The 24,774-nt window shown below is 35.2% G+C and overlaps 1 protein-coding gene across 1 annotated transcript; it reads left to right on the top strand.

Annotated features, from left to right (window-relative positions):
- Positions 1 to 429: 429 nt before the first annotated feature.
- ptcd3 (pentatricopeptide repeat domain 3) lies at positions 430 to 24,595 on the top strand. Its single transcript, NM_001037372.3, has 24 exons — positions 430 to 545; positions 749 to 789; positions 894 to 924; positions 1,052 to 1,097; positions 1,191 to 1,259; positions 6,278 to 6,382; positions 6,467 to 6,590; positions 6,689 to 6,801; positions 8,967 to 9,043; positions 9,378 to 9,465; positions 9,559 to 9,619; positions 9,725 to 9,807; positions 10,397 to 10,541; positions 10,643 to 10,693; positions 10,770 to 10,859; positions 11,131 to 11,159; positions 11,249 to 11,355; positions 16,342 to 16,420; positions 19,078 to 19,168; positions 19,388 to 19,473; positions 21,412 to 21,560; positions 21,647 to 21,688; positions 24,117 to 24,275; positions 24,360 to 24,595. Exons 1-24 carry the CDS (start codon positions 454 to 456, stop codon positions 24,403 to 24,405), a joined length of 2,004 nt encoding a protein of 667 aa, NP_001032449.3. The 5' UTR covers positions 430 to 453; the 3' UTR covers positions 24,406 to 24,595.
- The last annotated feature ends 179 nt before the right edge of the window (positions 24,596 to 24,774 follow it).

Below are 24,774 nucleotides of genomic sequence, written 5' to 3'. Positions count from 1 at the left end.
TAAGTTTGTTCAGATGGTATATCCTGACCTTGGAAAACGAACAAAGGGTAGAATGGAAACATGGTGATTATATGTTCTTTGATGGAAATTATATGGATGTAAATCACTTCGGAGCTGTATCAAATTAACAAAATATTTAATTAATTTAGTTGCTATTAAAGCATTCAATTGTCATTTTTTGGGAATAAATTGTTCTATAAAACCATTAATGAAATAAAATGTAGCTGTTTTGCGTGCATGATTGCTATTTCTTTTCTAAGCGCTGCACTTGATCGACCAATCACAACCGGATGCTTGGTCATCGCATTTTGAGCGTCTAGGTGCCCTCTGCAGGACGATTTCATTTTGAGCGTCTAGGTGCCCTCTGCAGGACGATTTCGGTTGTACTATAGAACTAATTAAAAGCACTGTGAACGTGCAACGAAATTATTTTTAGGCACACGATTGGGTGTCATGGCGTCCTCCTGTTCGCAAGCTCTCAGGCATCATGCCTGTAAGAGTAGCAAAATATTGCGCATCCATCTGCAGAAGTCATGGACTAATAGGTAAGATAAATGTAAAAAAAAATATATATATATATATCAGGGCCTTTTTGGTCATTTTTTTTCTTGTAATCTCTACGTTTTTATATAAATGACTGTTTGTCTCTAGGTCATTTCAAGGGGCTGTATCTGTCATATCGTATCTGCGAATTATTATCATCTTATCCGCTTTTATTAAACATGGTATTTATGTTGTTTATTTATAGAAGTTTTGCAGCGTATCAACAACCTGATGTTTCTTCACAAGGTTAGACGATTAGTTTCTGTCTCTTTGAAATAAAAGTTACAGCAATGTGTTTTCAGAAATATCTATCTTTTAATCAAGTGTGTTTGTTTGTTTGTTTGTTTTAGAGGAAATAGTCATTCCAAAGAAAAAAACATGGTATGTAATATTCAGAAATGACCACACTAATGAAACCACTAATCAATTCACCTAAACTGATTTCTATTTTTAAGTTTGTAATAATGAGTAGTAATAATGAGTAATGAGTAATTACCTTCTTTATCAGGAGCAAAGAGGCTGTCTTGCAGGCACTGGCTTCCACTGTGAAAAGGGTATGTTAATCTGGTAATGCTAATATTCATTTTAAAAGCACAATGTCATGTAATGTCAATCGAATATTGTTATTGTGTGTCTGTGTGTTCAAGGATCCAACTGCATCAGATTACAGACTCCAGGATGATTCATTTCTCACTCCAAAAACAGCATCAGATTTTGTAAGTAACTTCATAATCGAACTTGCTACTGAACATGTTTAGTTCACACAATTAGACTAACAATTATTATTATTATTATTATTATTCAGGGTTTCTGCAGGTTTTAAGTCTTAAGCCTCATTAATAAGTGCATAATTTATAGGCTGATTTTGAACACGGCCGAAACAGTATTTTATGATGAAGCAAATCATAATGCTTATTTTCTTATTCATAAATTGTTTGAATAAGATAGTATGAATTCATATGAATTAGCCACTAATTCAGAACGTTACAAATTGCCGCAAGATCGTTTTGCAGAAGTAGCGCATGCTTAGCTCACAGGCATTTGGCTTTCACACCGACTGCATTTGCAGCATGTAGCTGATTATCGGCTGTTGCCTAGAACAATCTATCTCTGTCTATTCTATCTAGTTATAAAAAGTGTGTATTTTTCATCACGTTTGAATTATAAGGTTCTATCCACCATTTTTGTCAAAATTGAGTTATTGACATATTTTTATTAAATGACAACTTGTATACATTATGGGATTTTTTTATAAGTTGTTTACATTTTAAGAGTTTTTATTAAAAAAACAAAAACAAATGTTACACACATACTGTTTGCTATATGGAAGGTACAAACTTTGAAGATCAATATCTCAAAATCATTTAGAACGCAGACAGAACCTTATAATTCCAAGGAGACGATATACAGTTGAAGTCAGAATTATTAGCCCCCTGTTTATTTTTTCCCATTTTTCTTTTAACACAAAGCAGATTTTTTTAACACATTTCTAAACATAATAGTTTTATTAACTAATTTTTAACTGTTTTATTTTATCTTTGCCATGATGACAGTAAATAATATTTTACTAGATATTTTTCAGGACACTTCTATACAGCTTAAAGTGACATTTAAAGGCTTAACTAGATTAATTAGGTTAACTAGGCAGGTTAGAGTAATTAGGCAAGTTATTGTGTAATGATAGTTTGTTCTGTAGACTATCGATAAACAAATTAGCTTGAAGGGGCTAATAATTTTGTTCCTAAAATGGTGTTTAAAAAATTAAAAACTGGTTTTATTCTTGCCAAAATAAAACAAATAAGACTTTCTCTAGAAGAAAAAATATCATCAAACATACTGTGAAAATGTATTTGCTCTGTTAAACATCATTTGGGAAATATTTAAAAAATAGAAAAAAATTCAAAGGGGGCTAATAATTCGGACTTCAACTGTATTTATTTACTCACTTATTATTTTCACTTTTCATCTGCACCAAGGCCTACAGCAACTTCCTTCCATGCTTTTTTTCTTAACCTGTAACTTTTTATGTTACTAATTTTATAGATCATAAATAACTGAATGCTTCTCAAGCTCTATGAGAATGGCATACATGTATTTTCAGGTGCACTCAAAAGACAGTCACCTGTAATATAAGCCTATAGTATAATAATATTTACACAATATATTTAAATAATGATATTTTTAAATAATCAAAATAGTCTGCCACCAAATATTTGTTGCATTTTGTTTATCGTTTAGGTTAATTTGATTGACCATATAAAAAAATGCATATTATCGATGGATTTATTGGGTTAAAAAAATTGCTATTTTTTTACTCTACTTAGTCCCCATATCCAGAAGTGAAAACTATGGAAGCCTGTTCCTGCAAGTGAATAAAAAAAAAAGATTAGGAAGTCAGAATTCCGAGTTATAAAGTTAGAATGCTGAGTAATAAAGTTGCAATTTCGAGTTAAGTCAGAATTCTGAGTTATAAAGTCGCAAATTTGAGTTAAGTCAGAATTGCAAATTAAAAAGGAGTTATGCTGACTTACCTTAAATTGAGTGTTAAAGACGCATGCACATTAGCCCATAGTCACAACAAAAACCCTATATCTGACTTTTTATTGTTTATCACGCTTTCAAAAGGGAAATATATAGGGTTGCTGAACTAGGCTTTAAATAACAATTATAAAGCATTAAATAGAGCACCTGAAACTTTTAGCTGTAAGTTGTGTAATTCCTCAAAGTCTAAAATTAAGATTTCTATATTATTGATCTATTATATGTGTAACAGTGATTTGATTTACATTTTGTTGCAGCTGTTATTTGTTTCATATTGTAAGAGGGCCCTCATGTGGTGTACGTGGAAGCTGCAGACATATACATAGACATTATATTGGGCTTAAAGAAAAAGGGCTGTATTAGTTCACATTTGTTCAGTAAAAGTGTCAACCAAATACTGTGTCCTCCTCGTCTTAATTGGGGAACCTGGGCTGTGAAACCATACTAGATCACAAGCTGAGAACCTAAAGAAAGAGTCTTTAACACTCCATTTATGGCCAGTCGCCATAACAGGAAACTCCTTTATAACTCGCAATTCTGACTTTATAACTCTCAATTCTGTCTTTATAACTCGCAATTCTGACTTAACTCGCAATTCTGACTATATAACTCGCAATTCTGACTTAATAACTCGCAATGTTGATTTAACTCGCAATTCTGACTTTATAACTCGCAATTATGACTTTATAACTCGCAATTATGACTTAATAACTCGCAATTCTGACTTAACTCCAATTCTGACTTTATAACTGGGAATTCTGACTTTATAGCTCACAATTCTGACTATGTTACTCGCAATTCTGACTTAACTCGCAATTAATACTTAATAACTCGCAATTCTGACTTAACTCAGAATTCTGACTTAACAACTCGCAATTCTAACTTTATAACTCGAAATTCTGAGTTTAGACCGGGTTTGTTTTGGTCTAATGAAAATCTATTATAGATTCTCAAAATAGCAACGTGCCAGCAGTGCACCTCAGAGCGCCTACCTTTTTAGACCAGAACGCCTATGGGCGCACATTTGAGCGCAAATGCATTTGCTATTTAAACAACGTGGTGCAAAACAGCAAAACGACACTTGCGTCAAGCTGAAACTAGTAAAATAACACTTGCACCGCGCTAGAGATCTGCGCGGGACTAAATTTTGAATCCCGCTCCCGCCCGCACCCACCAGGTTTTAGCCGGAACCCGACCGCTCCCGCTTATATTAAGCACTTGATGTCCCGCTGCCCGACCCGCCCCGTTTTCTATCCGCCGCGCCCGATCCTGCTAAAGAGCGGGGGGAGAACAAAACCGAAAAATCACCCAGTTATACAGTCCAGACAGCCTATAACAAGCTGTCTGTATAAACACACACACAGACAAAGCTTTCTCTCATTCGCGCGCGCGCGCGCCGTCTAACACACACTCATAAGCACCAAGCACAAACACAGGCAATGAGGCAAAGCGCGCACGCACACACACACACACACACACACATCCACCCCCCACCCCCCCCCCCCCCCCCATTCGCGCATACATACATACACACACACTGCAACAAACAAGCTAAACACAGCATCGCGCTATTTCATTTACACACATACATACGCGTGCTCACTCAGGACTCGGGAGCGATATTGCTAGACAGCCCGCTCACGTCCCAAATTAAACCCGTTACCGACCGCTCCCGTGATTTTTTCGGAAATTTATACCCGCGCCGTAGAAATCTGGTCGGTTCCCGCGGCTGGAATGCAGACCTCTACACTGCGCCTTGCGACGCATTGCGCCTGGTGTATGATAGGGCCCAATAACTCCAATTCTGACTTTATAACTCGCAATTCTGACTTACCTCGCATTTCTGACTTAATAACTCAGAATTCTGACTTAATTACTCGCAATTCTAACTTTATTACTCGAAATTCTGACTTTATTACTCGCAATTCTGACTATATAACTCCCAATTCTTACTATATAACTCCCAATTCTGACTATACAACTCGCAATTCTGACTTAACTCACAATTCTGACTTAACTCACAATTCTGACTTAATAACTCGCAATTCTAACTTTATAACTCGGAATTCTGACTTAATTACTTGCAATTCTGCTTATATAACTTGCAATTCTGACTATACAACTCACAATTCTGACTTAACTTGCAGTTCTGACTTTATAACTCGGAATTCTGACTTAATAACTCGCAATTCTGACTATATAACTCACAATTCTGAAGTAACTTGCAATTTTGACTTAATAACTAGCAATTCCGACTTAATATCTCCAATTCTGACTTAATAACTCGCAATTCTAACTTTATAACTCGGAATTGTGACTTAATAACTCAAAATTCTGACTTAATAACTCGGAATTCTGACTTAATAACTCGGAATTCTGACTTAATAACTCGGAATTCTGACTTAATAACTCGCAATTCTGACTCTATAACTAGCAATTCTGACATAATAACTCAGAATTCTGACTTAATAACTCACAATTCTGACTTAATAACTCGCAATTCTGACTTAGTAATTTGCAATTCTGACTTAATATCCAATTCTGACTTTATAACTTGCAATTTTGACTTAACACGCTATTCTGACTTATCTCAGAATTCTGACTTAATAACTCGCAATTCAGACTTAACTCGCAATTCTGACTTTGTTACTTAGAATTGCGACTGTATTTAGTTTATTTAGTTGCGGGAATAGGCATGTGTTAAACCCATTGTTGCAATGTGTTAAATAAATAATTTTATAATTTGTTATTGACTTATTCTGAAACTTTAATATTAATTTGTGCAATCGCAATGCCTTGATTTTAGTAAGGTTAGGTCACAGTCATAGCCATAAATGCAATGGTACTAATAATTGGCATAATTTATTCCAGTATTTCAGTTTCCAGCCTTGGTTTCTTCTGTTTCGGTTTTGGCCAAGAATTTTCATTTCGGTCCTTCCCTAATTTCATTATACGGTTTACAACAGTTGTGTACATTTATTAGCTTTTTTATTTATTTGGTACTTATTGAAACAATGATTGTGTGTGTGTATTCCTTTGTGTGTGTGTGTGTGTGTGTGTGTGTGTGTGTGTGTGTGTGTGTGTGTGTGTGTGTGTTTGTGTGTATTTTATATGTACTGCAAGATGTAATAGCGTACACAGAGATGTGCATTACACGAAAACAAACACTGACGACTTTATTTCTCCTACACAGAAACTATTTTGCCGCTCCCAGGAGTCAGGCAGAAATGCAGCCAAATATTTTATCAATAAGTACCCAAAATACTTTGAGAAAGACTACGCACAGCCTCATATTCCTGTGAGTTTTTTTCCCTTTTAGTTTGCTTAAAAGGGCTCATGTTTGTGCATGTTAAATAATATTTTTTTTTTCTTCTCTTGGAAGTGTTTAATGCCAGAGACTCTGGATGCTCAGTTAGAGGATGTGTCTGAAGCGGCTCTCAAAGAAAGAATTCAGCTGAGGAAAGTCAAAGCTGCTGTGGATTTATATGACCAACTGCTGCAGGCTGGTGAGAACATGCAGGATCAAGATGTTCTGTGTGATATATGGCAGATGTGTGTTTGGTTTAACAGTGTCACTGGATTATTGATGGTGTGTATTGTGCAGGCACATCAGTGTCTTTGGACTTGACCAATGATCTGTTAGATCTGATCTGTTTATATGGAGAAGCTGATCCTGTGCAGGAGACTTTTGAAGCGGAACAGCGGAGCGAGGAAATGGTAAGGAGCATAACATCATAAGTTGATCTGTTGCATTGGTGACAAAATTGTTAATCACATTGTGCAGAGTAGGGCCTTTTGTTGCTTTTCTGTTTTCTAAAATGCATTTTAATTGTTAATATAAATTTTAATTATCATAACTCTTGTGCATTTATTTAATAGCATGAAACTTGTTCAACTTAACAGCAATTTATTAGCAAATGAATATAAATGAATTTGTACTACTAATACTATCCCTCCCTTTTTATTGATTTAAATAGTCAAAAAACATACATTCATTAATCAACATAACTAACAACACAACATAAATATAAACAGTGCTTTAACATTGTGTACATATAAACAAAGACAAAACAACAACAAAAAATGAAGACAACATCAATACAATACAAGCAAAGCCTGACAGTATTAGCATAATTTTGTCCACTTACAGTTATATTTAGCAGTGAACTTGGACCTGAAACCTTTTAAATCGAGTCTTATTTTTTCCAAACTAAGGAAATGCAACACATCATTGGCCCACTGTTAAAAAGAAGGGGTGAAATGATTGCTACCAATTGATTACAACCAAGTGTCTTGCCAAAAGAGAAGTAAAGACAATGCAGTCCAATTCACTTTTTGACAAATTGTTATTTTCATATACAATACCAAAGACAGCAGTTATTTGCACAAACATCTTTACAAAGTATTCTGGAGTAAGATAAAAAAAAAAAAAACATTTGATCAAAATACAGATAATCTGGGACAGAACCAAAACATATGGCCTAATGTAACAGGGGACTTTATGCATACAGATAGGGTCAACAGAGGAATACATCCTTGCCAGCTTGGCCTTGGAAAGATGAAGTCTACTAAGAATATTCTTATTAGTAATACTACTACTTTTGCTTGTTTTTTTTTTTCTTCAAATTTCCATGAAAATTATTTAAATCAAAACAGGAAAGAACAACCGTGTGCAGTTATGTGGAATTAGCCTATAAAATACAATTTCATTATTAATGTTGTTGTTATTACTATGTTGTAAAATACTATCAATCTGTTAAATACTGTACTATTTTAAGCATATAATATTGGATAATTGTAACACATTTCTGCCACAATTCTTCAAAATGTATTATAGTAATCAACCAAAATTTTATTTGGATGGATTGTTGTTAAAACGATTAAGTTTCTGTGTGATTTGATGAGTGTTTCTCTTAAATAAATTGAGGCAACATACCCATAAAAAGACTCTCTCATGGAGCTCTGATGCCTGTTGTACAAAAGTAGTCAAACAAACCCTGGCTTGCAGAGTAAGGTTTTAGTTGACAAAACCCAAACAAATCCTTTGATTAAGAAGGTTAAATGAAATCCCTGAGTATGTTATTCCTGAAATGTGTTAAACATGGATTTCCATTTTGGAATGAGAGGTATGTCAAACCTGAAAGAGTTTTTGAAATGGACTTGACTTATCCTGCTTTCTCAGGTTTTACATACGGAAAACCTAAGTGTTAACAGATTACATAGTTTTCACATTGACTCTTCTTCAAATTGGGCTCTTGGTTAAATGGATTCACAACTCTTGATATAAACGTTCCCTGTAAACTTGGCGTTTAATTTAGAGTTTGTGATTAACTCTGCAGCTGAAGATCCATCAAGATGCAGCATGAGAGCATCAGTTTGATTATTTCTTCAACGCAAGGCAATTCACTTTTATGTTATATCAGCATGTTTTACTATGTTATATATTTTATGTTATATCAGAATATCAGAGATATTGATATCAGAATAAAATAATGAATTTCAATACAGGAAGAAATCAACACTGGCATACTTAAATTTGAGAAGGAAACTTAAAGCAAATATTATTATATCAATGCAAATAAGTCAAACTGATTTTAATAATGTAGGTTCATTAATCTAAATAATGAACAGCAAGATAAGCTTTGTGGCTGTTATTTTCCACAGAGCTGGTTAAGTTTGGCTTTTCAGGTTGACCTTGTAGCTTAAGTTACCAAGGCAATGAAACCCGAATCAAATGAATCAAAGCATCTTCTTGAGTCCAAGCATCGGAGTTTGCTAAAAATGGACTGGCTTTGTGCAACAGGCCTCTGAAGATGAAGATCAGTTGTTGTTCATTTTTAAATGTTATGCCTTTCACCCCTTTACCCATGGTAAAACCCCAGGAAGACATCCAGGATGAAACACAAACTAAAAAAGGAAGATCACCCAAGGCTTCTGATTTGCTGAAGACTTCATGGAAGTAAGTGATAACAGAGGGTGGAAGATGAAACTTCCAAGTTAAACCTGATCAACAATTTAAAAAATTAAATACATTTTTCAGGAAACGGTAATATATTCAGATGCTTCATGGTTTTAACAATATTAACAAGAACTGTTTTGAACATTTATACTTAGTTTTTTAAAAATGATAAAGATGTGTATTTATAATATTAAAATCGAAACCTTATTTTAAACAGTAATGTTTTGAATTTGACTACTTCTAACACTTTTGATGCCTATAATGTGTTTTCATCAGTTGAATGTGATCATGTTGAGCATTAAAAAAAATCTGTTATTTATTTATTTTTTTTCAGAGAGAATAATAACGCTGAGAGAATTTTTGGGCTACTGTCAGAGCCGAACACGCGTTCATACAGCGCTCTTATCCGAGGCATGGTGAAGGTAACACACAAGGGAATTTGTGCTTGTTAAGTTTAATAGGTTTAGTTTAAATCCAGAATGGGACTAAAAGTGGGACTGTGTTTGATTTCTTAGCATGCTGCTTACACCCAAGCATTTAGCACCTACACTGACCTGCTCAACAACCGACTTAAAGGTGAATATGCAAATACATTTACAGTTTATAAGATTTTATGGATCAGTAAAAAGTAACAAACACACACACTTGTTTGCCCTTCTTCTGCTTCTTCTTCTTCAATAGCTGATGTCCACATCTTCAATGCCCTGCTCGCAGCCGTCCCTGCAGTCCGGCCAAAGTACAATGAAAAATGGGAACTGATACTGGTATGTAAGTTAGATTTAGTTATGAGGTCGCTTACTTAAAGGGTTACTTTATCCAAAAATGAAATATTAATTACTCATCCTCATGTTGTTCCAATTTTCTAACACCTTTATTGATCCTCAGAACATAAATTACGATAATTTTTTTATAAAATACAAAAGCTCCCTCATTCTCCTCAGACACCAATAGACCCCTTTTACAATGACCTCATTTCATTTATCCGCTTCTCCGCTACAAATACAGCTGCAGTCACAGACTAACCGTGTCTGTAGTAAATATACAGCTGACTGGTTGAGTTCTCAATGGGAAGTTCTGCGTAGGTGGAAGTAATGATACACTGTGTGGCGTCATGTGAAAAGGGTCTACAGCCCCAAAATGTTAAAACTCCAGAAAAGAAACCAAAAATATTTCCATTTAACTTCATAATATAAAGTTCCAAAAGCACTCATTTAAAAAAGTCTGTAATATGCTTTTGTTCATATAACAGAAATGAATAGTAATTAATAACATAAATACAGTTTTTGGGTGAACTAATACTTTAAATAGTTTCTTTACATAATCTCAGTGTGTGTGCTTGTGTTTGTTCTGAAGGATCTTTTAAAGCAGATGGCAGAGCAAAAGGTCAAGCCGAATCTTCTGACGTTGAATGCCATCCTGAAGTCTTTAAGACGCTGTGGTGCGCTGGGAAGATCACAGGCCTTTCCTGTGATCAGTGAGATGAAAGTTCTGTCTATCGGTGTGTTGTGGGATTGTTTTTTCCCAGTGTTATCTGTGTTATCTGCTTATTCACTTTAATATATATTTTGCTATTTAATGTTTTGGTCCTTTTTGTTTTAGAGCCCAGTCTGGCTTCTTACAATCACCTGCTCGCCATATTTTATAGATCAGGTACTATATAAAATGGCTCAATCTTTTATGAAATCAGAGGAATATGTGGTCATACATTTCCCATCATGCTTTGCAGGTGCCCAGGTTCAGACTCCAACTGATGTTTTAGTGGAAGTGATGAATGAGGTGTCGGGAAAGAGCTTTACTCCACAGGACCCTGATGATGGTATGTGCTTTTGTTTTTCTATTCACTTAATTAGAATGATTCACATATTTTTGGTTGAACTATCCCTTAAAGACCCAATGCTTGAACAAACTGTTGCCGACAGATTTTTACTGGTTTTACGTAAACTTTTTTTTAGATGACCTTTAAAACAAATGGCAGAAATTTTAAAGTCGCATAATATGGGCAGCAATTGATGACTTTAAAAGTGCCTTGAGACAACAGTAACTAAATAAATAGTTAACTGACTTTAGCATTGCTTTTGTTTTTCCAGCTCAGTTCTTCACCACTGCTATGCGGGTTGTAAGTAAACAAGCGTCAATAAATGCTGGTATGTTAGTTTTGATCTTGTTCGTATAATGTGTGACCCTGTTTGGCATCTCTATCTACAGTGTCTTGACACTAAAGACATGGAGCAGGCCTACAGGGTTCATGAGCTGCTGGGGGTCGGAGACAACTGGAGATTTATGGGAAGTGATTTCCAGCAGAGCATCTACTAGTGAGTAAATAGAGAGCGAGCTGATAGGAAACTTGTTTAGCAGAAGCATTATTTTTAGATGGATGATAAAAATTGTATAATTTTTCAAACAGTGTTACATGTTTTGTGATGTTTAAAGGGATGCTGTATAATTTAGGTTAGACAAATGTAATGTGTGCGACAGATCAAGAATGAGGCAGGAATCAATTATGAATTTAAGCTTTTTTTACTCAATGGATTAAACAAATGATGTAACAATAATAAATGGAGAAAAAAAAATAAACATTTACAATATTCTCTTAAATGAAAACAATGATTGTAAGCCAAGTCAAAGAAATTAACAAAACAATCCCTAAGTGTAACATCTAAACTAGGTGACAAAAATAATTAATGAAAATGAAACCGATCTACAAAACTCAAAATTACACAGGGCAAAACACTCAAACTAATCTAAAAAAATATATCTAAAATAAAACAAACCTTACAAGAATGCTCCGTTTAGAATCACACAACCACCATCAAAGCATTTACTTAAAGTGGCTCAAATCCAGCCCACATAGGGTATCGAATGATGGCACTTGGGCAGGCCACTCCTGTTTGCCAGATCTGGGCCACAATTAAGTCATAGCAATAATAATAATAATAATTCCTTACATTTATATAGTGCTTTTCTGGGCACTTAAAGCGATATCACATATCAGCCAGAATTCAACCAAATGAACAAGAACTGACCCTATTCTAGGCCACAGTTTGCTTTTATTCTGGCCCAGATCCGGCCCACACTAGACACTTACATCTGGACCACATACTGAATGAAATGGTAGCTCTAGGATGGTCCTCTTCTGTCTGTCAGATCTGGGTCGCAAAAAAGCCAAAGCAATATCACATAGTAGCCAGAATTCAATTAAATGAACCAGAACTAACCCTCTTCTAGGCCACAGTTTGCTTTTATTCTGGCCCAGATCTGGCCTATTACTTCTAATAATGGATTAAACATGGTAAACATCAGTGAATTATATTATTTCATCACAGGTTGTGCCTCACTTCATTTTGCTTGCTGTAATGAACAAACTTTTTTAGCAAAGTTCTTAAAAGTTAGAGCAGCCCAAAATAAAATTTATATTAAGAGGTTCAGGGCTATAAGCCCAACTAAAGTGAACACTTTTCTCCATGATGGTGACTTTAGTCTATGTGGTCCACATATGTTTTAAGATAACTGGGCCACATTTGCAATATCTACTCTGGGCTGCTTTAGGCTCACAGCCACATTAGCCAGAGCTAACTGTGCCAAAAATTTGCCAAAAGTAGTCTGTTTTGTTTTAGGATAACTGGGCCCCATTTGCTATATCTTCTCTGGGCCACTATAGGCTAACGGCTGCATTAACCAGAGGTTACTGTGCTGAATATTCACCAATAGTGGCCCACATACGTTTTAAAATAACTGGGCCACATTTGCCTTATTTTCTCTGGGCCACATTTGGCTCACAGCTGCAATAGCCAGAGCTTACTGTGCCAAATATTTGCCAAAAGTGGCCCACATATGTCTTAAGATAACTGGGCTACATTTGCACCTACAAGTGTGAGCCACTTTAGGTTAACACCTAGATTACCCTTACATGACAATGTCACTAATTTGTCAACTATGGCCCACATTTGTCCTCTGTCATTTGGGCCAAATTTATAATTTTCCACATGGGCTCACATTCAGATTACATTTTGCCATGAGTGCCAAATCTTTGCCTTAAATGGTCCATTTATAAATTTGAATCTTTGGCTTCCCTTTGCCCTTGTATAGGTGGGCCACTTTAGGCTCACATTTATTTTGTCTGGGCTGAAGAAATACCATCATTGCTGCATAACTGCCTAAAGTTGCCCACATTCGTATTCGTATTTGTGAAGGTACGCCAAGGCAGAGCGCACACTACACACCTGTCTGTTGGATCTTTAAATCCTCATTGCTCGTTCTGGGATTGGTGGAACTGGCACTGTCATAATGATGATCAACTCTTAACGGAACCAATAAGAAACCTAAGAGTAGAGTAAGAAGCGGTGAGGAAAATAAATACACAAAAAAACTAAAATTGAACATTACAAACAGTGATTGACTCAAGTCAATGACTGCAAAACTGTAATGTGAACAGTTATATTTTCATAATATTCCCATTTAAAATTTAATAGGCCAATATGGGTAATATTAATGCACATTATCATTGTGCCTGCTTCAGCAATGCAACAGCAGTAAAGTTTCTTGATTATTACACCAGAATGAAAGAATACCAACTTTCCATTTTCTGATTGTCTGTAGTACACAGTGTAACTACAGAAGATTCAAATTTTTAAACGGGAAATTATTGAAACTATATTTTTTAAATTGAGGGAGATACTACTGATCTGATGCAAGTCAAAAATAATGCTAATCTTATCTAGAAGTGTTTCTGCCACATTCTGAGATCATCTGAATATATAAAAAAATGGTAGAACATATCCAAGGCCATGCCCAGATCTTTTGTGCAGCATGGAGATCGGTCTGGATGCAGACTTGATGCAGTTGCAAAGTGAACAGTATGCAATGCTTTTAATGCACACACATAACCCTGCCTCTAACCTATTGGAAAAAAATGAGATGAGAACCCAGTCAAGGAGACTCGAACAAGCAATACATTTCTTTATAGAGACATATTGGTTAGTCTGCAGTCACACATCGTCTTTAAGAAGTCCATGCGTCTGCAAGAGCCTCCAGGAGTCTCCTACAATTCTGTAGTCTGCAGCAAGTCTGAAATCAGGTCTGAATTGAGACGAAGATGTCCTGTCTAAAATGTGTTTTTAGGAGGTGGGGAGTGGCTAGGTGGAGATGGCTATACAAAGCATGTAAATCAAATAAGTAGGTAGGTGAAAAAAACATGCCAAGCCACTGACCACACAAGTTTATCAACAAAAGGGTTTCTTTGGCCTGAAAGTATCACACAAAGGAGGGTGTCCGCGAGGTCTTAAAGTAATAAAAGTTGATAAATCGATGTAGAGAAATTTAATGTCCTTTAAGTATTAAAAAGTTTTAAATGCTAATTTGGTATTAGATTTTATATCATTTTTGAGTATGCAATGTATGGTTGTATGCTATAGTTTGCCTGAATTAAATCTACAAATATCAGGATGCTGTGTAGTTTTAGATTCGTTTCTTACTTTTTTAAATGTAGTTTATTAATGTGAATTTGAAATTCACAAACTTCATAAAAAAATTATCACGTCTTTAATATTACAGGAAATTTTTCCTTACCAGATTTGTTTTACTAAAGTCACACTACTAATTGAAGGAACTTTTGTAGTGTGCAGGCAGTACCACCACACACCAAATAAATGAATACATGACCAGTAAACTATACTAGTTTATTCTTAAAGTCTACCTTCAACAATTTTAAAGTACAGGTCATAAAAATATATCAGATTTCAGTTTTTGATATTCCCGTTGTTTGGTATTCTCTGTGTGCTTAGTTTGTAACGCGTCTAAAACAATATGGTCCAATCCCAATTCTACCCCTTAGCCCTTCCACTTACCCCCTACCACTTATTTTGCTCATTCCCGTGAAGGGGTAGGGGTGTCCAAGTTCTCTTTAGCTTGAGGGCGTAGGACTAAAGGGAAGGGGTAGATACCCGGAAGTAAGGAGATCCACAAATTTGAATTTCTTGTTATTATTACAACAAACAAACATATGTTTTATATATTCATAACCGTGTTTGTGTTTTAACGTCATACTTTTAAAAAACTATTTAACTTAAAAACTTAAAAAAAAAAACTTTAAATTTATAATCTATAAATCTATAATCCATAATCATAACTCCTGTATAGCAGTCCCACAACATTCTGACACTCGATGACACTCAAATCCCCTGTCAGAAAAGTTTAGTGGCTGAGAGTTACCTTTTTACAGTGTCTGCTATGATGTTAATGTTGTTTGTGGTGCGTTTACATAGATGAATATGGCCACTGTGTAAATGCACAGGACAGTTACGATTCTATTGCCACATTAGATTGTTATGATATATGCTGATGATTTCCTGAAGATAAATACCAAAAATAAAGCAATTGGAATAACTACAGCAGTCGCCATCGTCAATCTCATATGAAGCAAGAGATTGCGATGACATATGATGACATGTGTAGGTGCTGTAATGCTATCCCATTTCTTTGGGGTAAATTTTGGAGCCCTTCTCATTCACACTTTGTTTCAAGGGGAAGCGGTAGGGGTACAAAAATAGAATTAGGATTGGGCCTAAATTTACCTAGAATCAACAGCCACCTTAGCTAGCATAGTAGAATAGAAATAGCAAAGATTTTTTTTCTCTCTACTATTTCAAGGTAAGCCAGACAAATATTTCCAAACTGGCTGGATATATGAGTTGCTTTTGTTTTATACAACACTTTAAACTTTACTTTTTTTTTTTTTAGCTCCTTTTCATGTCTGTTTAATAATGTTTGTGTTACTCAGTTTACTCTGTACACACTGTCTGTCAATCAATTCAGAAGTTCTGCAGATGCGCAATGAAGCAAATAAGGTGGTGCTTGTGTTCACGGGTGCCCACTCTTCCTGTTCGGCACTCATTATTTAAGCTTTATGATGTTTTTTTTGACATTTGTAATAAGGTTAACAAAGGGTACAACACATGTTTTTCCTTCATTTGTTGGGGGATACTCTGGTCTGAATCCCCCTACCTTTAATGGTTTAATAGATCACTCAAGTTGCTCTGTTACTTAAATGCTGTTACAGGTAGGGTTTTGACCAGCTTTTGCATGAAATTGTACATCATTAGAATGGAAGCATAACATTGTTTATATTATATTATGAAAATATTTGCAAAAGAGGCAGACATGTAAAGGGTAATCAGTTGCATTTATTCATTCATTCCTATTTCCAAAATAAATAAATAAATAAAATGCAGTGTTCCCTAACTAAATCATTGACAATTCTGACTATTTTGTTGATCTCTCTTTATTCTTTTTTTCTGTTTCAGTGCATGGTTCTTCAGTCTGCTTTGTATGATGGAGAACATTGATGTGGTGATGAAGTGGTACAGAGATCTTGTTCCTTCAGTGAGTGAAAAATAGTCATACACTGCTTCATGTGAACTGTGATGAAATGTATTAGGATTATTTACATCTGGCCACTTTGTGTGCTTCTATGATCGGAGAAATATTTGTTTGTGGGAAAGTAGGAGGAGCCACTTCACTCTGAATTGCATTCAAGATTGCAACATGATCTTATAAACCTTTTTAGGAAGTGATGTGAAACTCATTACACCTACAACAAAACATGTTTAAGTGGCCTGGGGCCTGTTTCAGAAAGGAGGTTAAGTGAAAACTCAGAGTATTTTAACCCTGAAATGAGAGAAACTCTGGGTTTTCCATTTCAAAATGGCAGGTTTGTCAAACTCGAGAAAGCAGGGTGAGTCAAGCCTGTTTCTGAAAGAGAGGTAATTTTAACTCAGAGTCAGTTACTGTGGTAACTTACTCTGTGAACCTAACCTGGTCAGGAACAGGTTTTATTCTCAACTTCTCTAAAAGTTTCTGTTGGTCTCCTCCCCTTTTTTAAAGACGAAGCGGTATTTCTCGCCTTAGCCTTACGTTTCCACCCACCTATTTTGATGCTCATTTTAGATATGTGCATAAAAACGATTGATGGAAACATCATGTTGCACTTAACTTTTGAAAATATGCATAAAAAACCTGCAAAATTGAGCAGGATAAACTTTTATTCGATAGAAAATATGCACATAAACTACGATGAAAACACTTGCTGAACAAATTACAGTATGTACATTAAAAAAAGGTCTTTATATGATGATGGAAATGTGTATGAATGGACAAACCAGCAGGCTGAGCACACTGTAACACGTCTTAAATGTTGTTTTAGTCATTCTAAAATGCCTTAACTGTTTCAGTATTAGTGTATATAATTAGGCTACCTCCGAGCATCTGGAGCGTATCAAGAGTCTCCGCGTCTCATGGCTTCAAACGCCCCCACGTGTTCATTGTCTTCTAAGGCGCAAGTACATTTAGGCTATTAAATAAATAATTGACGCAGCTTCTTCTACCAGAGTAAATTCTGTTTTTACTGTTGATATTTGGCGTCAGTTAATCAGGAAGTGACGATTTTGTTCTCTTTGACTCGTTGGATGGCAACGCTGCTTTATTCGCATCTTTTATACAATATTCCAGTTTTGCACATACATTTATGTAATATATTTGGATGGAAACATAGATATTACCTACCTTTTGTCGCACACAGAACAATAAATAATTAGCTTAAATTTATTGACCTTAGACATGTACTGTAACTAGATTAATGGGATTATTATTCTTTCTAAAAATTATTTTAGTACTGCTTACCTTCTAAATGTTAAATCAAACTCTATCACTTGATCAAGAAAAAAAGGCAGACACGCGTGCACTGTTAAATCTATTAAAACTGATAACCATAAATACAAGTTTAGAAAAAATGTATAAACATCACACATTACATTATTTTATTATACTTAAATATATTTAAATATTTTAAATGTAAAATTATGCATTAACTTAAGCAGCTGTTTTCCCAGGCTGTCTCCGTTTCATTGATGGCTGCTTCTTTTTAAAAGTATATACACTCATATTTGCTATAACGTTGCATGATCACATCAAGTTCAGCTGGAGAAAGAAATGGTGATCTCTTTTTTTTAGGATGTTGCCATGGTCACTCGTAATATCTGCGCTCCATTGATAATCCCTTTTTATAGTCACGGTGTGCGCGCTTAACTCTGAGTTGGTCTACTCAAAGTTGAATGACTTAACTCAGATCCGCTATTCTGAAACCGAAAACTCTGAGTTTTTAATCTCTCGGTAAATCAACTCAGAGTTCAAGTTTAAACTCTGAATTGTTTGAACCTCCTTACTGAAACAGGCTCCAGGTGTAAATGGAACGTTAACAAACCAATGATGTACGTTTACATTTATTTATTTAGCAGAGGCTTTTATCCAAAAGAAGCACTTTAAGTCAAAAGAGAGTAGTATTATATAGGTGACTTGATAAATGACTGTAGTTTAGCAGGTATTTTTTGAACAAAAAATGTGTGTAAAAGTGTTTGCCTCCTTAGGTTTTTGCATGTTTGTCACACTTTTTCATGTTTCCTATCATTAAACAAATGTAAATATTCGAGAAAGATGTCTAGCTTTTGAGGATCTTTTGGTCTACTTTGTCAGACAGGTCCTATTTAAGGGATTTTCTTAATTGTGTACAGGTGTGGCAGTAATCATGCATGGGTGTGGCTAGATAAATTAAACTCAGGTGTGATAAACCAGAATTAATGTGTATTAACTGGGGGGCAAATACTTTTTTCGCACAAGGCTTTTCCTTTAATAACAAAAACCTCCATTTCAAAACTGCATGACATGTTTACTTATGTTGTCTTTGACTAATAATATACATTTGTTTGTTGATCTGAAACATTAAAGTGTGGCAAACCTGCAAAAAAAAAAAAGAAGTCCGTAAGAGGGAAACACTTTTTTAGAGAGGAAAGGATGTTTTTTGTACAAGTGGTTTGCTTAGCCCACTCATCTGCATGAAGCGCACTCAGAATGCACATTGTTTTCCTAAAAAGATTAAATCTTTCTAAGAAAGTGTTTGGTGCATATAGAGAGGAAGTGTGTCTACAGTAAAAATGCATGAAAAGACAAGTGTAAATAGAGCCACTGATGTATGATCTGGCTTGCAGGTTTACTATCCCAGCTCTAATGCCATGTCCGATCTCCTGCGAGCACTTGATACAGACAGCAGATTAGACCTCATCCCAAAAATATGGAAAGGTGATGTATTAATTCGTATTTATTTGACATATTTGCTAGTGAGTGTTAAGATGCACTCAAATTTTTTATTCTATATGTGTTTTTTTTTTTGTGTGTTTTTTTGTGACCCTTGTTTTTTTGAAGAGTTATTTTGGTGCTTGATTGAATGACGATCATTTATTTTTGGCAATGCATTCAGATGCAAGACTCAAATTTTATTAATAATTTCCCGTTCCACAGATATGAAACAGTTGGGTCATGGCAATAGACAGCAGCTGGTGGAGGAAGTGCTGACACTGATGGCAAGAGAGAAGCATTGTCCGGAGGTATTACATTAGGCTAAATTCAACTGGAGGATTATATTTTTCACATGATCAGCATTGGCGGATACACTCAACTTCAACACATGTTGCTTCTCTTTATTGTTGGATAATGAAGCCTATTTATTTTTAGTTAAAGTGCCCAATTATTTAAGTTCCTAATTTTTTTATACGTTTATATTTATCCAAGGGCAAACAGCATTAACATTTTTATTTTCTTGAATCAACCATTTCACCACCTCATTACTAGGGCCAGGCGGAATCTGCGGACGTTTTTTGCTATTTCTGCAGAAAATTTTGGTAAAAATCTGCGGACTTCTGCGGAATTATTTTGGAGGTATCATAACTAAAACCTTAATATATAAAATCAGAAATAATATCTTTTTAACTTTTATTTAATGTTTAAAATGCAAATCCAATTAGATTCACTTTATTTGGTAAATAAAGCAAGTTTGTCATATAATATATCTAGTAAAAGACAGAAAATAATACTGTACACACTGTATTGGACATAAATCAGATGAACATTTTCACATTAGTCAATAATATTACTGAAATTAATAAAAAAAACTGATTAAATATAGATTTACACACATTTATTCAAGTTAATAAACAGAATTAATGATAAAAAAATCTGCGGAATTCTGCATGCGCAGATTCCGGGTGGGCCTACTCATTACATAAATTTGTGCACTTATAATAAAGAAAATTGAACTTTAAGAGGTTACTTTTACAGTTCCAAAGATTATAATGAGAATTTTGGTGAAAATGCAAAAAAACTACAGTTTTGTCTTGACAAGGATTTCTTAACAGCACAAACAATGTTTGAAGGCGAGTAAAAACAGATGTTCATGTTCAGCCATTTTGGAAATCTGTCACAGTTCAATCAATTGGTTTGAAGAATATATAATAGAAGAAGCTTCTATTGTTGATGACTTCATTCACAATTTCTTTCTTTCTTTTAAGAATCAGTTTTAATCTAATCTAGAATTACATCTGCATTATATATTCTGATATACTAAACATGCTCCACAAGCTGAAATATAGCTTTTTTTCTTCTTTGTAAAGCTGCTTTAACACAGTACAATGATGATCTCTTACAATGATGCCTCTTACCTATTATATGCATCTTACCCATAGTAAGTACAGTCATATTGGAGTAATATAAACACAATAAGTCTTTTTTGTAATTCCTGATGTTAAGATAGCATCCAAATCTCTCCCATTTTGAGGCCCACCATGTGATGTAGGAGTGCAGTTTTTAAAACATTGCATTTTAATTGTCTTTAACACCATTGCTGCATGTCCGTACAATTATAAAAGACGTTTCAATCCCGGTTTGTGGACGTAAAATCAGGTTTATTTTGTACAATAACATAACGGATCTCCATACAGGAGTGAATATTAATGTGTATCCTGTCACATTTACCATGCAAAAACAATGCAAAGTTAAATATGCATGGTGTGTGTGTGTGTGTGTGTGAACTTTGTAAATGCATTGTGTGCGAGTCAGTGTCATCAACTCTTTAACTCCACATCAAATACATCAAATAATCATTGGTAAAGTTCTTACTGTAGTATTTCTCACAAACGTTACGTGAGATCTGCTTCCTTCATGTCTGTCACTGTGCTGTTCATCTGATGCCGGAGACTTGAGGCACACTCTGACAAGCACGTAGGAACAGTGGGCGGGGAGAACTAGCATTAAAACCACAGGCAACAAAAACCGTTACAGAAAATTCTAATATTCTGAAAGCTATAATAAATAGTCTGATGGGTGTTTTGAGCTGAAACTTTACAGACAAATTCTGGAGACACAAAAGACTTCTCTTAAATCTTGAAAAGGGGGTAAAATAGGTGAAAGTAATTGATGACTCTTTATATAAATTGTCTTATTTTCACACTTTGTATGCATCTCTAATGCACATTTGTGTTTCTGTCCAGGTCCAGGAGTCATTTGCTGATTGTGCGCTGGACATAATGAAAATGTATGACACAAATGAGAGAGGCAAGGTCATAATGAGCTGGACGGCCAGTTCTCTCAGTGACGTCACCACTATTCTACTAGCCGCTAACAGGAGACAAGAAGCCTGGTAAGCTCCTATATGGACAGCTGTAATGTCATCAAGATCTACAGTAATTGAGTTCAGCGCATCACTCATGAGGTTTTCTTCTTTAGGGAAATGCTGAAACTCTTCAGAACCCACAACAGAGTTCCCAGGTAAGAGAACAGGATCACAGTATTTTGAGCTGGGATTTTTGATAGCATTTCTTGGCTTGTTACAGTTTTGTATGGCCTCGCACACGTAATGCACAATTATGTAGTGCGTTAACTTTAAATTAGCTCAAAATGGAATATAAAAGAATTTACAGCGGCTTCAAAAGAATCAACTCTTTTAAACTGAACAAATGAATCCTCCAACACTTGTTTAAACAGACAGTACTGTTGACTCTAAAATAAATGTATTGCTATTTGAAATAAAGAAAAAAAAAAACACTAAAGAAACAAAAGAATTTTATGAAGTAGTCAGAACTGCTCTCGCAAAATGGAAAAAGAATTAGAATCGTAATACGTTGTTTTAGGGTTTAAGGTTTTTAGGAGTGCCATAGAATGCATTGATACAATATGTTAAATTGTTCTCTGATATCTGCATAGTCGGTATGTGGCTTAAGTGCAAAAATTCTCCAAAAACCATTTACAAGTCTATTTAGAACTTTGGCATTTTACCCTTGGAGGGAAAGGTCTGATATTACCATATTTAGAAGGGTCGTGAATATCTGCTGCTTTGACATTTTGACGCAAACACACACAAAGCATAATGTACTCTGAACTGTACAAAATAACCCTATTTCAGTTGCGTAAAATTATATTAACAAATTGAGAAGATTCCTCATTAAACATTTTTATCTGATGTGGTGAAAAGGTTTATTTTAGCTAGAAGGAGTTAGTGAGCTATCTTTATGTCAGCAGAGTAATCTAGTTTCTTTGAGTCGTGTTTTGGGTGAAATGCAGGCTAAATTACAATTATAATCCACAAAAGGGACCTACAAAGATGTTTTGATGTTTTAATTTTGTATGTTTAGCCTAAATGAAAACACAGGCAAGAATAAATATTAACCTCCATAAACAGATGAGTTTAGTGAAATGTATTGCTGTCCTCTAGAAAAACCACAGTAAGAGCTGAGTGATATGAGACAATGCATAAATGTGCATGAAATACCTCTATTCAGCAGATTATATGTGTATGTTGCCACATTACAACCATACATGGAAGATTTCATAAAATACACATTAAACTAGCAAAAGATACATTTATTTAATTTTTTAAAATTTATTAATTATATTTAATTTTCATTATTAATTTATTACCCTGTTATCCTATACTTTGCATTACATAGTGTACAAAATATGTATACTACAAGCTTCGATAAACTTAAAAAAATGGAAAACGTATTGTAATCTTACTAGGAAATATTGTGGCCAATCAAAATGCAGCCTAAAGTACGCATATTAAATATTCCCATAGGGATTGTCAGCTTGTTTTGTTATGATTAGCCTGTTTTCCTCTAGGACAGGGCTGGCCAACCCTGTTCCTGGAGAGCCACCTTCCTGCAGATTTCAGTTGCAACCCATATCAAACACACCTGCCTGTAATTACACGTGGTGTTCAGGTCCTAATTAATTGGTTCAGGTGTGTTTGTTATGGGTAGCAACTAAAATCTGCAGGTAGGTGGCTCTCCAGGAACAGGGTTGGCCACCCCTGCTCTAGGATGTTCCACTTTTGGGATTTACATGAGGCCAAGTTATATCGATGTACTGAACTCTTGTTATTCAAGTATGCCTTGTTCTATACCTAGATTCATAAGTGATTGTAAACCTTCCACTCATCATTGCACATTGTATAAAAGAGAAGCTTGGTCTTCTCATTCGACAAGGAGAAAAAAGCTTTTGCAAGCTTGTTTACAAGTCCATCATGGGGAAGTTGCCTTCACATCTCTGCTCTCTTATACAACAGGAAACTTTAGAGAAATATTTTCCTAGTTTTCAGAATTTTATACTCCCTCTGTTCTTTTTGTTTAAACTGAATTGGATTAGAAAGCTTTTATGTATGCTGCTCTGTCTGGTTGGAATGAAATTGGTGTCTTTGGATAATTTTAAAACAATCATTCAGCAAAGGGAAGGTGATTGTGTAACTTAAAAGTTACTTAATGTGTAGATGTCATATAAAGCAGTGTTTCCCAACACAGTTCCCGAAGGCACACCAACAGTACACATTTCCATACACTCTTCCTAATAAAAAAACACCTGAATCAACTCAGCAGGACATTAGAAGAGACTCCAAAACCTGAAATGAATGGGTCAGATAAACAAGACATACAAATGTGTACTCTTAATGTGCCACCAGGAACAGGGTTAGGAAACATTGCTAAAAAGTCAGAAAACTCAGTCTTGCTGTTCATTTTGGCAAGGACACTCGTATAGAATAGTCCTTTTGGTTAAATAAAATGTTTAAATATTCAGATTTCATTCTAAGGCACCTTTTAGATACCCAGATAGATGTTTTTGTAGCAGTGATTGTTGAATAAATAAGTGTTTTGTTGACATGTGGTTTGTCTGACTAACCGGAGTTGTGTTGTGGTGTCTAAAGTGCAGAGCTGCTGAATCAGTTCATGACGTGTGTGAAGGAGGCTGGTCAAGTCTTTCAGGCAGTGGAGCTGGTGCAGATCTCTGCCGCCTTCTGTTTGTCGGAGACCCCCAAACTCCTCCAGAGGGTCCAGCAGGAGTTTGAGCTCTCGGAGGAACACAAGTAAATGCTGCTTTTATAGAATTGTCAGTTCAACAAGGAAAGTGAAGAATAAAATTGATAGTCTGTTTCTCATTTGTTTTTCAGGAACATTCTATCTGATCTGGAGATTCAGACCTTTAATGGTGATTAAATGTTGAAGCTGAGAAATATCCTGATGCGTGGATGATTCCTCTTCATTATGGTTATCGCTGAAAATATGGAGAAATGTCAGTGTATGATGAACAGTTGTGTAATGAACTGATGCCAGGCTTCATTCAGATGAAAACTATTAATATTTGCTCTTAAGGATATTAAAACGGAGTCTGGTTCTGCTTCTCGAACTTTGTTTTGTTGATTTTCATCAAAATGCACATGGTTGGTCTTTCTCTTCAATTTTTTTGGCTCATTTTTCCCAAGTAAAAAAGTTCCATTCAGCTGATCTCGGTCTGGCAGGAGCACACTTAGCATAGCATGAATCATCGAATTGAATTAGACCATTAGCATCTTGCTCAAAATGACA

This window comes from Danio rerio, chromosome 14 (assembly GCF_052040795.2).
Source record: "Danio rerio strain M-AB ecotype USA chromosome 14, GRCz13ab, whole genome shotgun sequence".
Classification (NCBI taxonomy): domain Eukaryota; kingdom Metazoa; phylum Chordata; class Actinopteri; order Cypriniformes; family Danionidae; genus Danio; species Danio rerio.
This window is presented reverse-complemented; position numbering and strand designations above follow the sequence as displayed.

Coding starts and splice junctions, on each gene's coding strand:
- ptcd3 (NM_001037372.3), top strand. CDS start 454: ATGGCGTCCTCCTGTTCGCAAGCTCTCAGGCATCATGCCTGTAAGAGT. Junction 9,620..9,724: donor GCTCAACAACCGACTTAAAG/GTGAATATGCAA, acceptor CTTCTTCAATAG/CTGATGTCCACATCTTCAAT. Junction 16,421..19,077: donor ACAGAGATCTTGTTCCTTCA/GTGAGTGAAAAA, acceptor TCTGGCTTGCAG/GTTTACTATCCCAGCTCTAA.